This window comes from Thamnophis elegans, chromosome 4 (assembly GCF_009769535.1).
Source record: "Thamnophis elegans isolate rThaEle1 chromosome 4, rThaEle1.pri, whole genome shotgun sequence".
NCBI lineage: Eukaryota > Metazoa > Chordata > Lepidosauria > Squamata > Colubridae > Thamnophis > Thamnophis elegans.
The window spans coordinates 45,016,807-45,033,537 of NC_045544.1; the positions used below are offsets into that span (position 1 = coordinate 45,016,807).

The 16,731-nt window shown below is 37.5% G+C and overlaps 1 protein-coding gene across 1 annotated transcript in view; it reads right to left on the reverse strand.

Annotated features, from left to right (window-relative positions):
• Positions 1 to 16,394, reverse strand: part of AHI1 (Abelson helper integration site 1) — a 101,066-nt gene extending 84,672 nt beyond the window's left edge. Inside the window, 4 exon segments of the mRNA XM_032215779.1 lie at positions 790 to 1,385; positions 14,154 to 14,275; positions 15,042 to 15,107; positions 16,310 to 16,394. Of these exon segments, the coding sequence (XP_032071670.1) occupies positions 790 to 1,385; positions 14,154 to 14,275; positions 15,042 to 15,051 (728 nt within the window). The 5' untranslated portion in view covers positions 15,052 to 15,107; positions 16,310 to 16,394.
• Between the last annotated feature and the right edge of the window lie 337 nt (positions 16,395 to 16,731).

A 16,731-nucleotide genomic window follows, 5' to 3' on the forward strand; every position in this document is an offset into this window, starting at 1 on the left:
TTACTGCATTTAAGGTACTTGGCAACTGGCCCACATTTATGGCAGTTTGCAGTGTCACATGGCTATGTGACTACAATTTATGTTTTTGCTGAAAATTAATTCAGTTTTCAGCAAAAACACAACATCACAACGACTGCCGCATTTGCTTAATGATCATTACAAGAAATGTTGAAAAAGCAAATGGGCAAGTTTATATATCTCTTATCAAATCCGATTCCAACTACCATATTTTTTGGAGTATAAGATGCACCTTTTTTCACCCAAAAAGAGGATGCAAATCTGGGTGCATTTTATAAACTGAATACAGTATTTTTGGCCTCCCAAAACCCTGTGCATCCCGTTTTTCACAAAAATGGACATGGAGAGGGTTTGGGAGGCCTGTAAAGTGCTCCTGGGGGCTGGGGAGGGCAAACATCAGCAAAAAAACAAGGCCGTTTTTAGCAAAAAAATGAGGTGTGCAGAGGTTTGGGAGGCCTGCAGAGTGCTCCTGGGGGACGAGGAGGGCAAAAACTTTTTTTAAAAAAAATTACCTCTTCAAAATCTTGGTGCGTCTCATAGTCCGAAAAATACAGCACTTATTCTGTCATTTCCTCTTCACAAACCACAGTATAGTTTTGCAAGGAGACAAAACTGTTTCACTGAATGTTTTTTTTTCCTCCCCCAATATGACAGAGCCATTATATTTTCTTCACAAAGCCATATGGAATTATTTCTGATGTCAACAACAATGCAACCCAAACAGCTGTCACAAATCTTACATCCATACAAACGTATCACTTACTATTATACCTTGTTTGAGATTCAGAGGAAACCGGTACTTCTTTTTTCTTTTTCTTCTTTTTTCTCACTTCATTGTTCAATACTGTTTCAGGACTTTGAGCACTGGGAATGAATTCAGACATCTGTTCTTTAAGTTTCTTTTTTATTTTTTTCTTAATTGCACTTGCTTCTTCCTCAGCCACTTGCTGTTCATAGGCTTGAATTAGCTGTTCTTCTTCCTCATCTAATTCAGATCTGTCTCGTAGTCCACTCAAGGCAACTTTCATGTTGCTGTCACCTTTCCAATGAACTGCATCTGCCTGCAACACACGGTCTGTTTTTTTCTTTGTAAAAACTTGAATCTCTTTTTCAGAAGAGTGTAACTTCATTTCAGATACCTTTTCTTCCTCATTAAGTTCTTTCTGTAGAGCTGCCTTTTTCTTCTTCTTAAGCCCAACTTGCTTGCTTTCCTTTCCGCTAACATCATTTGTTTTTTCTTCAATTGATGCTTTATCTCTCAACGTACGTTTTGGGATCTGTGGACTTTTTTCCTCAGGGTTATGTGTGTTGTTGATAATGGGCTCATTTTCGCTTCCTTTGGTCAGATGATTTTTTAATGTCTCTAGCTGTAATCAAAACATTGGGAAGCCATTTATCGGCATACTAATATGCAATTACTATAAAACATAAATGCTAACTTTTATTAATATTTCACTTTTAGTGTTTGAAGGGGAACAATTAAGATTTACTTGTACTACAAGAGTCAAACAACAGATGGAATTCATATAAAACAGTGTTTCTCAACCTTGGTCACCTGAAGATGCGTGGACTTCAACTCCCAGGATTCTGGGACTTGAAGTCCACCCATCTTCAGGTGACCAAGGTTGAGAAACACTGATATAAAACATGAAAAGATTATAGGTTTGAGCAAGATTTTAATGTAACTCTTGTAAGAAAAATCCCTTCAAGTCTTCTCGAGCCCCTGCAAAATTGCTCTGTCAGCATGCCATGCTGAAAAACATATCTTCAAGTATAATGAAAATAATATGCTACGTTTATACCTAACATAAATATTGCTTGTTGAAAAGTTATAATTTACTGACCACAGACCTAGCAACTGAAATAATATTTAACAAAAGCTCATAATAATCAAGATAGTTTAAACATTTGATTTTCAAACATTTTAAAAGGGATATATCTACACTGCAATTTGGTAATCAGAAATTACTGCACACAGAGTTATATGCACTTCTTTTATATTAGATATATTTTCTCAGAAGACTGAAAAACCAAATTTAGTTTCAAAAAACCTGATCATAACTTTTGGTAATAATTAAAATTAATTTATAAATATGACACATATTTTATTTTAACTCTGTAAAAATTCTGATTTATTTTGTCTAAACTAGTTTTCCATTTCTTTTCCTAATCACCTTCTGATGTTTTCTTTTCTGTATCAACTACAACCTTCATTTCTTAACCTCGCTCCCAATTCCTTTATTTTTCTCTAAAAAGAAATCCTGTCTTTCTCTTCTAAACCACTGGAGACTGGTTTTGTGAAACTGTTCTTTGGAATATATGTATACTTATTCCAAGACTTCACTTTATTTAGATACTGCTAAGAGTAAGGTTCTACATTTAGGCAAGAAAAACGAAATGCACAGATGCAGTATAGGTGGTACCTTGCTCAATAGTAGTAACTATAAGGGGGATCTTGGAATCCTAGTGGACAACCATTTAAATATGAGCCAGCAGTGTGCAGCAGCTGCCAAAAAGCCAACACAGTTCTAGGTTACATAAACAGAGGGATAGAATCAGGATCACGTGAAGTGTTAATATCACTTAATAATGCCTTGGAATACTGCATTTGGAATACTGCATTAAGTTTTGGTCAGCACGATGTAAAAAAGATGTGGAGACTCTAGTAAGAGTGCAAAGAGCAACAAAGATGATTAGGAGACTGGAGGCTAAAACATATGAAGAACGGTTGCAGGAACTGGGTATGTCTAGTTTAATGAAAAGGACTAAAGGGAGACATGATAGCAGTCTTCCAATATCTCAGGGGTTGCCACAAAGAAGAGGGAGTCAAACTATTCTCCAAGGCACCTGAGGGTAGAACAAGAAGCAATGGGTAGAAACTAATCAAGGAGAGAAGCAACTTAGAACTGAGGAGCAATTTCCTGACAGTTAGAACAATTAATCAGTGGAACAGCTTGCCTCCAGAAGTTGTGAATGCCCCAACACTGGAGGTCTTTAAGAAGATGTTGGATAGCCATTTGTCTGAAATGGTATAGGGCTTCCTGCCTAGGCAGGGGGTTGGACTAGAAGACTTCCAAGGTCCCTTCCAACTCTGCTATTGTATTATTGCTGGCATTATTTATTTGAAATATTCTATATTAGACCAAATTTCAAGACAATGTCCAGCATAAAAATGCACAAATGTTTCTTAAATCTGCCCAAAAAAGAACACACTATAAAAATAGTAAAATACCAAATCAGGCTTGCAAGAAATACATATTTTTGAGATAAAGTGATGAAAGGATTATGAAGGAAAGAGGACTAAAATCAGTATTTGAAAAATATGTTCTCCAAAATATACTTTTTTATTTTCCATTTTCATAACATATAATCTCATGTATACTATTACATAGCCAATATGATATTGTATCAAGTAATAATTACATCAGTTCCTCTTGCCATCAACTCCCAAAAAGATAATAACCAATTATTAGCTCTTCTGCTCTCCATACACCACTTTCTTCTGCCTCTCTCCTCCCCCTCACCTCCTTTCTTCCCTCCATCATCCTTTTCTACTCTACTTCCCCTTCCTTTCTCCTTCTCCTCTCTCCTCATTCCACTCCTCCTTATTCTCCTCATCTTCCCCCCTTACCCTCTCTCCTATCCCTCTCTTCCTCTCTTTCTTCTCTCCTCTGCTTCCCACTCTTCCTCTCTTTCACTTGGTGTATTTCAGCTTCTGAGCAAACTCCATTCTATGTTTATGGTATTTATGCTTCCATATCGATATACTTAACATATCTTAGTTTTAAAGAAAAAATAAGAGAAAACAGTATACATGTGCAATCATATTACTTTAAAATCTAACACCCTCGTCAAGCCTAATATACTTCCCTCCCTCCCCCCCAACCCCCCCCAACCTTCCCTCCCCTGACTTCCCAGAACCCATACACGGTATAAATCTTTAACAAAAACAGTCTAAAAAATATTTGAAAAAAGAACAGAAAATTGATAATATCTTTAAAGTGAACTTAGCTCCTCCTTGCTAGGCTAACTTTAAACAATTTATATCATTCCTGATCTTAATCATAAGCTATCTGGAATTTCTTAGTCCCATATTTATTTTGAGTATAATCGATCCATTTTTTCCAGTCTCGTTTATATCTCTCGTTTGAGTAGTCCTTAAGATATGCAGATATTTTAGCCATCTCGGCTAAATTTGTGACTTTCAATGTCCATTCTTGAATTGTAGGCAAATCTTCCTTCTTCCAGTATTGCGCCACCAACAATCTAGCTGCAGTTATTAAGTGCAAAATCAAATTAATCTCTATAGCTGTACAATCAGTAATTATACCTAACAAAAATAACAGAGGGGTAAACTTTATCCTTTTTTAAAGAACATTTTGCATAATCCACCATATTTTTATCCAAAATGCCTTAACCTTTTTGCAAGTCCACCATATATGAAAATATGTAGCGTCAAGAGAATCACATCTCCAGCATTTGGGTTGAAGTTCGGATACATAGAAGCCAACTTTTTAGGATCTAAAGGCCATCTATAAAACATCTTGTTAAAGTTTTCTCTCAAGTTTTGGGCTTATGTAAATTTTACATTTCTTACCCAAATCCTTTCCCATGTATCCAACATTATTGGTTCTTCAATATTTTGAGCCCACTTTATCATACAGTCTTTAACTAATTCTGTTTTGGAGTCCATCTGTATTAATACATTATATAGTCTCTTTATATGCATTAAGCTTTGATCTCTTATTTGTTTAAATTATCCTCGACTTGCATAAAACCAATTTTTTGATCTGTTTTCCACCTGGCCTGTAGCTGTCCATACTGGAACCATGTTTGGATTACCTTTTCCTCTTTTAATTTATTCAAGGATTTTAGTGGTAATACACCCCTTTCTAGGGTAAGAAGCTGTTTGTAAGTAATTATATCCTGTTTTTGTACTATCTTCATATTTTCTATTGCATGTCTAGGAATTGCCTACATGGGTATCTTATCATTTAATTTGTATTGATATTTTTTCCAGACCCGCAGTAGAGCATTCCTTAAAATATGACTTTTAAAATTCTTGTCCACTTTTTTGTTATATAGCAGGTAAGCATGCCAACCATATACCAGATCATGCCCCTCGATATTAAGTATTCTATAATCTATTAAATTAATCCAATCACTAATTACAGATAAAGCTACTGCATCATAGTATAGTTTTAAATTGGGTAGTTTCAAACCTCCCCTCTCAAGCGCATCTTGCATTATTTTTAGTTTTACTCTCGGCTTCTTCCCTGCCCATACAAATTTATTAATACCCTTCTGCCATTCTAACAGGTTCACATCTTTTTTAAGTATAGGTAGTATTTGGAAAAGAAATAAAAATTTAGGTAAAATATTCATTTTCACTGCTGCTATTCTTCCCAGCAAAGATAACTGTAACTTCTCCCATTTTTTCATCTCTGTCTGTATACTATGCCAAAGTGGTTCATAATTATACTTATATAACTTCCCGTTTGAGGTTGAAATATGAACTCCTAAATATTTGACCTTTTTAACTATTTCACATCCTATCATTCCTTCTAGTTCTTCCTTTTGTTTAGTATTCATATTTGTAGCTAATATTTTTGTTTTCCCTAGATTTATTTTAAATCCCGACACTTGACCATATTGATTAATCATATTCATTAAGATCTTACTATATTCCTGCAGTTGGGTTAATATTATATTAATACCGCAAAAGCACGTACTCTATATTCTTGCTGCCTAATCTTAATTCCCTTTAAGCCTTCTAAGCCCCGTATTTTATTCAACAATATTTCCAAAGTTATAATAAACAATAATGGGGACAAGGGACAACTCTGTCTTGTACCTTTTTCAATTTGAAAAGATTATGTTAAACTTCCATTAACTATAATTTGAGCTGTTTGCTGTTGATATATTGCTTTGATTGATTGTAAGAAATGTTCTCCTATTTGCATTTTTTTGCAGTGTTTTCAACAGGAATTGCCAGTTAACTCGATCAAAGGCTTTCTCAGCATCCAGAAATATGAGCACAGCAGGGATTTGGTTATTCTTTCCCAAATATTCTAGTGCATTAACAATTAATCTTACATTACTTCTCATTTGTCTCCCTTGAATAAAACCTGTTTGATCATTATGAATCAATTGTTGAATAACCAACATTAACCTATCTGCTAGTATTTTAGTAAAGATTTTATAATCTACATTAAGTAGTGATATAGGTCTGTAATTTTTTGGTTGAGTAATATCTTGGTCTTCTTTGGGTATCAGGGATATAAAAGCTGTCTTCCAAGATGGGGGTATCTTACCTTCTGTTTGAATCTTATTAAATAATTCCTTGAGAGGTTCTACTATTTCTAATTGTAGATTTTTATAGTAAGCCGCTGTCAAGCCATCTGTACCTGGTGCTTTCCCTACCCTTAACTGCTTAATTACCTGTAGATTTTCCCCCAAGGTTATTGGTTGATTCAATCTTTCCCTCTGCTCTTCTTTAACTATGGGTATTTTTTCTTTATCCAAGTATCTCTCTATATCTAGACCTTTAATTTTGTCACCCTTGTACAACGCTGTAAAGAATTCACGGAAGACCTTTTGAATCTCATCCTGTTGATACACTTCTTTCCCTCTGTAGTGCAATTTGGCTACGTTACGAGATTTTGTTTTTTCCTAATCTGATATGCTAACCATCTACCAGATTTATTTGCATTACAGAAAGTGTTGTGTTTTGCATATAACAGACTAGTGGCTACCTGGTCTGAGATCAGCATATTAAATTAGTCTTTTAATAAGGTAATTGCTTCTTTAATCTTTATATCTCCTGGTTTTAAAGTTAACTCTTGCTCTTTCTTCCTAATTTCATCTTCCAGTTCTGTTCGCTTTTCCCCTTGTTTACGTCTATGTAATCTATTTAGATTTATCAAAGCTCCTCTCATATACGCTTTACTTGCATCCCATACAATTTCCATACATGTACCCTTATTCATATTAAAAACAAAGTATTCTGTTAATAATTTTTTACATTCATTAATATATTTCTCATATCTAAATAAATTTTCATTCAATCTCCAAGACCTTCTTGCTTGTGTCACTCCTCCCAACTCCATCCAAACAGGATTATGATCTGATAAAACTCTGGCACATATCTTTGTCTTCTTCACCCTAGAAAGCAAATCATTGGTAGTTAGTATGAAATCAATTCTAGAAAAGGATTGATGTGTATCAGAAAAGAAGGTAAAATCGTATTCTTCTGCATTTCTTTCTCGCCAAATATCTCTCAGTTCAAAATCATCCATCATATCGAAAAAGGACTTAGGTAGTTTCGCTCGCCATTTGAGTATTTGGCCGAGAAGCCTTATCTTTCTTAGTGTCCATAACACCGTTCCAGTCACCCAATAGTATGCAGGACCTATAATCCCACTGTACTAATTTGGCATGAAGCTTTCTATAAAATCCATCTTGTTGTTGATTAGGAGCATATAATACCAGTAGCAATGTCCTTTTCCCTTCTAATACCAAGTCTATTGTGATGTATCTTCTTTGGGGATCTGCTTCGATTAATTCAGCTTTCATATCCTTCCTTAAGTATATAACTATACCATTTTTCTTCTCTGAAGCAGAAGCTATAAAATGTTGTCCAAGTCTTGTATTAATCAAATATTTTTGATCAGTTGATCTAATGTGAGTTTCTTGCAAACAAATTATATCATTCTTGAACTGTTTAAGATAGTTATTTATTTTCTTTCTTTTCTGTGGAGAGTTTAATCCATTGACGTTCCATGTTAGGAACTTAGTTGTGATCTTTGGCTCCCTGAAGCTTTTTTAGAGCCATCTGAACATCCTGGAATTTAACCTTTGGTCTGGCTCCTCCCACTGCTTCTAAGCTGGTACCTGTAGCATCTTGACCGGTAACACGTGTTTGTTGTGATTGTTGCTTTTTTAATTGTTGGTCCATTCGTCTGGTAATCATACGGGTTTGTCTTTGTTCCTTAGCTTCTTGTACTTCTGAGAGTGAAAGATGATCCATCCTTGTTGATAGTTGTGTAGTTCGCTGTCTATCTTGTTCTCTTTCTCTAGGTCCAGGTGAGGCAGGGTGTCCAGCCTTCAAGATATTATGGTAAAAGTCTCGGGCCTTCTATACTGAATTAAGACGGTATCTTTGCCTGATAAATGAATACTAGGCCGATTGGTGCATCCCATCTGAACTGTAGCTGACGATTTTTAAGCTCTTCGACTAAAAAAGCGTAGTCTTTCCTAGATCTTAGCATTTGAGGTGGTATCTCTTTCAAAACAGTCACTTCCTGACCCCCAATTTGAAGCTTGGTTTTATAGGACTCTTGCAATATCATATTCCTCATGTCTCTTGTGGTAAGGTAAATCACAATGTCCCTTGGAAGCTGCTTCTGTCTAGCAAGCCAGGAGTTAACACGATAGACCTTATCAATTTGCTATTCAAAATTCCACCCTGGCCTTCCCATCAGACTATCGAAAGCTTCTGAGAGAATCTGTTTCAGATTTTCCTGGTTATTTTCACGTAAACCTCTTATTCTTAATGCAAGTTCCATTTGTCTATACTGTAACATAATAATTTCTTGGCTTCCTGGGGGCGGAGCCTGTCGCCGAAGGAGCTCAACGGAGCCCCTCTCAGAGTTCTGGTCTGTATATCTAATTAAGATCAATAGATATCACCCCTTTCTGGCAGAAAGGGGCAGGCAGAAGCTCAGGTGCTAGGATTTATTCGTAGTTCACAGCCCTTTTTCTTTTTTTTTGGGCTGCGAACGGAGAAGAGATCCAGCGTAACTGAGCTCTTATCTCCAGCCAGTTCCTCGCAGCTGCCTTTTTGCAGCTCTAGACAGGCGATCCCCCCCCTCAGGACAATGATAAATTGCTTAAAGCAACTTAAGGTTAACACGAGCGGGTCTTACTCCTGTGATGTTTTTTTTTTTATAACTATCTAAACACCAGCCTTGTTTTTCCTTTGAAACTTCTTTGTTCAACCGGTTACAAAATGGCGTTTTTACTGTGTTGGTGATTGATGACGTAATTAACCAGCTTTATCTCCCCGGAGACTGCTACTCATTAACAAGCAAAATCTACAAATAATTTATTGAGAACTGACCAAGTGAAGACACTGTTTATCTGTTTATTCTCAGCTTTTATCTATAATGCCTCCCAGGTCTAAGCAGGCAAAAAAATCCCTCCCGCATGTGCTTAAAGAACTTGTTAGTAAATCGCTGCCTTTGCCTCCTACACCCCCTACTGGAGATTCCTTGACATAGGAGCTTCTTTTTCAAATACTCAATGATTTTAAACAAGAAATCAAAGAATTTGTGCTGGATTTATGCGACAAAATACAGACTAAAATTGCCCAAATAAAGGTGGATATGTTTGAAGCTATGTCTACTCTGACAGATTATATCGAAGAAATGGAGACTAAGCTGGAAACTTTGGAGGAGGCTAATTCTAATTTGACTTCCAACATCCAAGCATTACAGCAAGAGATTAGAGATACTCAAACACAACTTACAATGATAAATTATAACAGAAAAGCGTCTGCAATAAGAGTCAGAGGACTGCCCGAAAAGAAAGGAGAGAACTTGAAACAGACGTTTGTAGAAGCTTTCAGCCAAGCGGTGGGAGGTCCGGGATTCAATTTTGATTGGAATATTCGAAAAATCTATCGCCAGAATTCGTGTGTAGCAGAACAACGACAGCTACCAAGAGACATAATTATATACTTTTTCACAAGAGAATCCAGGAATGCGATCATCCAAAAGTTTCACAACAACAGGCTCCGAATCGATGGCCATGATTTGTTTGTCTTTAAAGAAATCCCGCTCCAGATGCTGCAAGCAAGGAGAGGCTATACTTTTTTAACCCAAGAACTTAGAAATCGTCAAATACAGTATAAATGGGAAGCTCCAGTTGGAATCACAGTTACACTCGAAAATCAAAGATTTCGTATTAATTCTGTTTCGGAAGCTCGGGACTTTTATTGTAAAACTCTGAAGGCGGGGCTTCTTGACTCACTCGGAAATGCGGAGGGACAAGGTGAAGGAAAGACAAGCAGCAGTTCACTTGGTTACAAGAAGGAGGGAGTTGTTCTCCCCCTACTGGAGAGGCAGAAGAGCCGAAACTGAGGATTTAGCCATATTTTCAAAGCAGCGGGACACGTGGTCATAAGGCAGAGGGTTGCCTTCTCTTTCCGGAAGGGCAGAAGAGTAAGGAATGTGGATCCAGCGATGTCTTTAAAATACTTTCTAAGCTCTTGGACTGATTAAAATTTTAGGATTTCTGTCTGGTGTGAAATGGCAAAGCTGTGTACCGATGGGGAATGGAAAGAAGCATTGCTTATTTTGGACAGATATTATACGGGACTTTTATAGGACTTATTTGAATTTCAATCCAAACTGCGCATGAATTGTTTTCTGTGAGGAAAGCGGGGACTAAGATTTATTTGAAATGCGGTTTGGGATGAATGGAGTCGGGAGGAGTGGGGCAGAAGGGAAGGTGGAGCGGGATATCGATGAAGGGATCTTGGGATTGAATGAAGTGGTGTGGATTTTGGGCACATATTTTACGGATTTACATGCTTGAAGTATAACATAAAAAGCTCAGGATTTTAAAGTGAAGAGCGAGATCCTAATCTTATGGAATTTGGGCTTGGGAGGAATGGAGATGAGAAACGAAGGGTAGGAAGATGAGTAGCGAAAGTATGATTAGACTGCTCTGTATTTGAAGATAAATCGATTTTTGTATAAACTAATATTTGAATATAAGGTTAAGAAAGGCTATCTGGAGAGTCTACAGGAAGAAGGGGGTAAATATCAAAGAAGTAAGGGACGAGGACAAAATATAAATGGAATGATTTACACTGTTTAAATTTTAAGAATGATGGGAGGCTGAGCATAATGCAAAAGATTTTTAATTTTTTTTATTTTTATTTATTTTTTCATTTTTTTTTCTTTTTCGGAGTGTTCTTTTTATTTTATTTTCATTATTATTGTTAATAAGATATTTTAGAAGATGAATGGTACTGAACTATGCCGGGTGTGGGACCTGGGAAGTCGGAGGGGATTAGGGAGGGGGGTTCATTGGGGGTGGGTGGGTGGGTGGAGATATAGTTTCAATATATAGAATAAGAAGAATACACTTGTATACTGTTGATCCTTATCTTTTCTTTTTCTTTTTCTCTTTTTTTTTTCTTTTTATTTTTTTTTTAGGAATAGAGAAATGCACCAAAGTGAGAAGTAGAGGAAAGGAAGAGGGAGAAGTAAGGAGGGAGGAAGAGGGGAATGTAAGGAGGATGAGAGAGGAAGGAGGGTGAGGAAGGTGAGAAAGGAAGATAGGAGGGGAAAGGGAAGTAAGAGGGGTGATCGTTGGAGGGAGAAAGGAAAGTGGGAGGGGGAGAAGAAGGGGTGTATGAAAGTGATAGGTTATGAGTTGTGTTTAGGTTGGGGTTTTTCTTTTTTTATTATTATATTATTATTATTGCAAATATTCAGTATATAAGTGAATGTACAAAATTGAAAATGAAAATGAATAAAACATTTAAACACACACACACACACACACACACACACACACACAAAAAGATATGTGTTATTACATTACTGTTATGCTAGTTTTTACCTGTTTGGTTTACAGCTATTTGATTTAAAAAAAAAATCTAAGGACAGCAATTATTTTATTCATGACACTTTGTTCTGAACAGTGTTTTATAAAATATCTATTTTCAATAAACATGTTGTGTACTTTGAAAAAAAAACAAAAACATAATAATTTCTTTTTCAGCATCTCTGACTTTTTGTTGAACCACGTCTATTTTGGATACCAAATTATATTAGAGTCATTAAGATCTTCTAAACTGCTTTCAATTCCAGACACATAATCTGAAAACGAATTAAGAACTCCCAACATATCATCCCTGATCTTCTGAACCCGGGTCTCAAGTTTATCAGACAGTTCTTTATGAGCAACAGATATCTCCTCCTTAATTTTAGTTTCCATCGTAACTACATGATTTTTAAAGGCTTCAGCCAGTTCTTTCTGGAAAGTTTCTTTAGTTAACGGCTCCCCTTTGGGGGGAGGAAGTAATGACTGTAGTTTTGTACTGGGGGCGGGAGAACTGCCCGCACTTTTTGAAACCGGGGAGGGGGGGAAGTTTTGGAGAGGGTTTTGTTTGGAGCCATTCCAAGTTTTAATCTTCTTCAGCCAATTAATAAGTCTATGCCGGTCGATTGTACAGCAATTGCTGTTTAATTTAGTAATAAATCACTCCTTTTCTTTGAAGTTTTAAACTCCGTAGAAATTCAAACCCCGATCAGTGCTATGAAGCTACTCGGCGCCATTTTGTATATCTCTTTAACAAGTAATATATCAGAAGGAATTCTTGTAAAAATGAAGCTAAGGATTAATACAAACAATTAAAAGTTCACGTATATAGGCTCTGCTCGTCTTGAATTCAGTAGATCAGATTTTTGTTCTGAGGGTGAGTGGTTTGCTTTGTGCTGCTAATAAGCAGCAGGAATTCTTGGCACGGAGACAATTCTGCTTTCGGGTGCCCTTCCTCCCCTCCCAGATCAGTCTGAGAAAGTTAGTTGGCGCGCTGCCCAGCACAATTAGCTCACCTTATCTCCTTAGCCCGAAGAAAAGGTAAACAAGCTGCCAAACGGCTGATGGATTGCTGTTCAGTTTAACGCAACCAGGATTCCAGAGCTGTTAACGACCAGTCCCCACCGGCAACCCCCCCCCAGAAGTCCGCTGAAAAATATGTTCTGAAAGCATTCCTAAACTTATTCTGCCAGCAAAAAAGAGAAAAAAAATCAAATCCTCTTTGAATTTATGATCTGTAAGCTCTAACAATGCACATTTTAAAGGATATTTTTGACCCTGAGCATGCCAAATCAGACAAGGAAATAAATTTAGGAATGTGCAAAACATACCATTCTGAGGACAAACTTTAAGGAGAATTTTGTGAATTTCTCCTCTTCTGGACTCTACAGAGTTGGCTGCTACAGATATTACAATAATTTTCCTTGGTCACTTTCCCCTTGGTCTTTCTTCCTATCTTTCTATCTATTCTGCTGCCCTCATCCTGCACTTCACTCTATGCAGAGATCCATAACCTTCAGAGAATATTTTCAGGATATAAAACCATAACTGTAAAGGAAGGGATATTAACCAAGATTGCATATTGAGTTCATTTAGTCTGAAAATGTCTTTTTGAAACAAAACTTCTGCTCACCAGGCACTTTTCCTGGATGCTAACCATGACTTTCAAATGTAACCCACTTGCGTGCAACGAAAAGAATAAAACAGAATATCCAACTTTAATAGTACTACCATATTTTTTGGAGTATAAGCTGCACTTTTTTCACTCAAAAAAGAGGCTGAAAATCTGGGTGCATCTTAGACACTGAATACAACATTTTTTGCCTCCCCAAACCCTGGCCCCTTCACCAAAATGGCCGTGCAGAGCCTTTAGGAGGCTTATAGAGTGCTCCTGGGCCTGGGGAGGGCAGAAATGAGTGAAAAACTAGTCATTTGTTGCTCAATTTTGCCCCCCTCCCCCGCCCCCAGGAGCACTCTAAAAGCCTCCTAAAGACTATGCATGCCCTTTTTCTGACAAGAAATGGGCCCGTTTTTGCAAAAAATGGGCCGTTCTTTTGCTCGTTCCCACCCTAGAGCACTCTACAAGCCTCCTAAAGGCTATTTATACCTTTTTTTCAAAAACAAAAAAACCTGGGCCCATTTTTGCGATAAATGGGCTGTTTTTGGGAGATCTGCAGAGTACAAAAACTTTTTAAAAAATTTTGCCTCTTCAAAATCTTGCTGTGTCTTTTACTCCGGTGTGTCTTAAACGCCAAAAATATGGTAATTATAGAAACAAGTCTTTAATTTCAAAGTGTATTTTCAAGTTATAACTTTTTTTCACTCTAAAAGGGAGTAAATAATTTGGGAGTGAGGATATGAAATTATAAAGCTTCACCAATTCCATGTCCTTCAAAATGTATAGACCCTGCAAAGGATAATCAAAACTCCCTGACACTATTTATGAAGGTGTATTTGGAAATACTATACTTTACTTTTTGGAAGCAAACAACATGTATTCATAAATATATTCAACTCACCACAATATTCTCTGGGAAGTTTAACTGTTTCTTTTTAATTTTCTTTTTCTCAATTAGACCAGCATGATTCCTGAATATTTCTTCAAAACGAACCTTAGTTTTTGCCTTGGCTTCGCTCTCAACTGGGAAATTTAAAAAAACAATTTGATAACTTGGTTTATTAGATAAGATAGACTACCACATTTCCAAATAATATATAAAAGAAACTTAGAATGAACAATTCCATGCATAGAATTGTAAAAAACAAAGAAATATACCAGGCCTTATTGCAAAAAGGAACAGATAATTAATAGATGGTTTTAGAGTATATGAATATATGTCACATATCTCTTACAAGCCACCATTTAATTAACGCCTTTACATCATTGGGTGTCCAACCTTTTGGCTAGCCTGGGCTGCATTCAGAGAAGAGGAATTGTCTTGAGCCACATATAAAATATATAATATAATTAATGTATATAAATCACATACAATCTTGTGGGGCCGCATTACTAGCTTCCAGGGCTGCATGCGGTCCATAGGCCATGGGTTGGACATGTGTGCTTTGCTCACACCTTATCTCTATAAAATTCCAGAGAAGTTCACAATATCAGTAAAATATAGAAATATAAAAAACAAACAATAATTACAGCAATAACATAAATATGTGAAATAACCAAATAGCAATTTTGTAAGAACAGCGTGAGAATTACACATTGAAAAATTTCTTCAATAGGAAATTATTTGCTAATATCTACAATGTTTACTAAGGAATCCAGAAAAGTCTGCACCAGAAATAATATTCTTTAAAGAAATAAAACTTAAAAGTAAATAGTTTTGTTTTGGATTTTTTTTAAAAAAATATTATTATAGGTTGTGTGAAATATATAAAAACATTAAAGTTTGCACCTGCTGGCATTTTCGCATCTCTCAAATATGAAACTATTAAACTTGTCTTTGTCCAAGTTCTTCATTCTGCATATAAAAACAAAACATGTGTTATTGTTAATGAGCAGTTGTGTCTAAGCAATAACAAAACAATACCAAAACATTTTGTAGGCTTATTCACTATAAAGTCAATGGTTATGTTAGGCTAAGACAGGAAGACTTAGATTCAAGTTCATCTTCAGCCTAGCTCTCTTTTGGCTGCTATTATCTCACAGCCCATCCTACAGTGCTCTCAGAATTGTTGAGGGGATAAAATTGGAGGGAATACTTTGTATGTTGTCTTGAAATCTTAAAACTTCTTGACATAAAAATCAAATTTGATTTTTTTTAAAAAATCATGACAACAGCATTCTGTTGAAGCTGCCATACTTTATTTCACCGGTTCACTAAAGCTCACCAATCTGATTTCCAAAAGCTATTGTAACACTATATGTGTGTGTGTGTGTGTGTGTCTGTGTGTATAAAAAATCTTTGTAAACGCATAACCAATTAAATTGCCTATTGCAAGATCAAAACGTTAAACCTCATTTTGTCAATCTGACGTCCCGAGCATTGTTTTAAAACTCCCTCGAGCAACAGGGGATGAGAGATGCTTGGGGTCCCTCCAAGGAATTTGATCTTTCCAGATCCTACTAAACTCCTAATTTCAAGAAGTCACCCGACATCGGATGCGGGGGCTGAATTAACACCTGGAAGGCCACGTGTTTCGCACGTTCGGATTACACACTGGCGTCCAAAGATTCTGCGCCTGGGGCTGTGCACGCGAAAGCCCTTAACAACCACCAACCGGCATCATCACAAAGAGAGGCTGCAATCTACTCGGTTGAACATTCGGGGAGATCTCCGCTTCATCGGCTTTCTGCGCCCTATAGAACCGCGACCGTTTCCAGCCTCGGGATCCAACCCTCCGCGGGATCCGACCACACCGGGGACCAAGCCAACCAAGAAAGCAGATTTGGACCGATCCACCCCGCCGGCCGCGATCCCGCTCTGCCAGGCTTTTGCAAGCTGGGCAAAGCGGGATGGGTGAGTCGATTTTGACTTACTCTCCTGGCTAACTGACCAAGCGGCCGAGATCATTGATTTCGGTTTGTTTTTAAAGGAAGGAAACGAAATGGCTCCCCCAGCGCAGCCCCCCCTCGAACCTCTTCAAGAGGCGAGGAAGGAACACGCCCCCGCCAAAGGCCGAAGCCCACTCTCGCAAACGGCAACCCTACCCGGATACCTACTGCCGGAGGCGCGGCGGAGGGCGGGCGAAGGGACCGAGCGACCCCGCTACGAAAGCAGGAGGAGCCCGATGCGGGGAAGGCGGGGCAGAGCGTCCACGTGACCCCCAACCAGAGAGTTTGCCTGGCGGAGTCGCAGCTGCGTGTCAAAGAGTCTGTTGCTCCTTCTAAGCTTCTCCCGAAGGTGCTTTTTCAGGAGGCAACTGGACTTTCTTGTTTTTTCGTTGAAGACGTTTCGCTTCTCATCCATGAAGCTTCTTCAGCTCTGACAGGATAGTGGAAGGATTTATTCTCCTTGCAGACTGCAGGTCATTTGCATCTTTTTAGAGCGTCGTTGAAGCCTTGGAGGTTTATCTGTGTCCTCAGAGACACCTGAGTAGTGCCCCTGGTTCCTGCAGTCTGCAGTGTTTACTCCCACACCATTC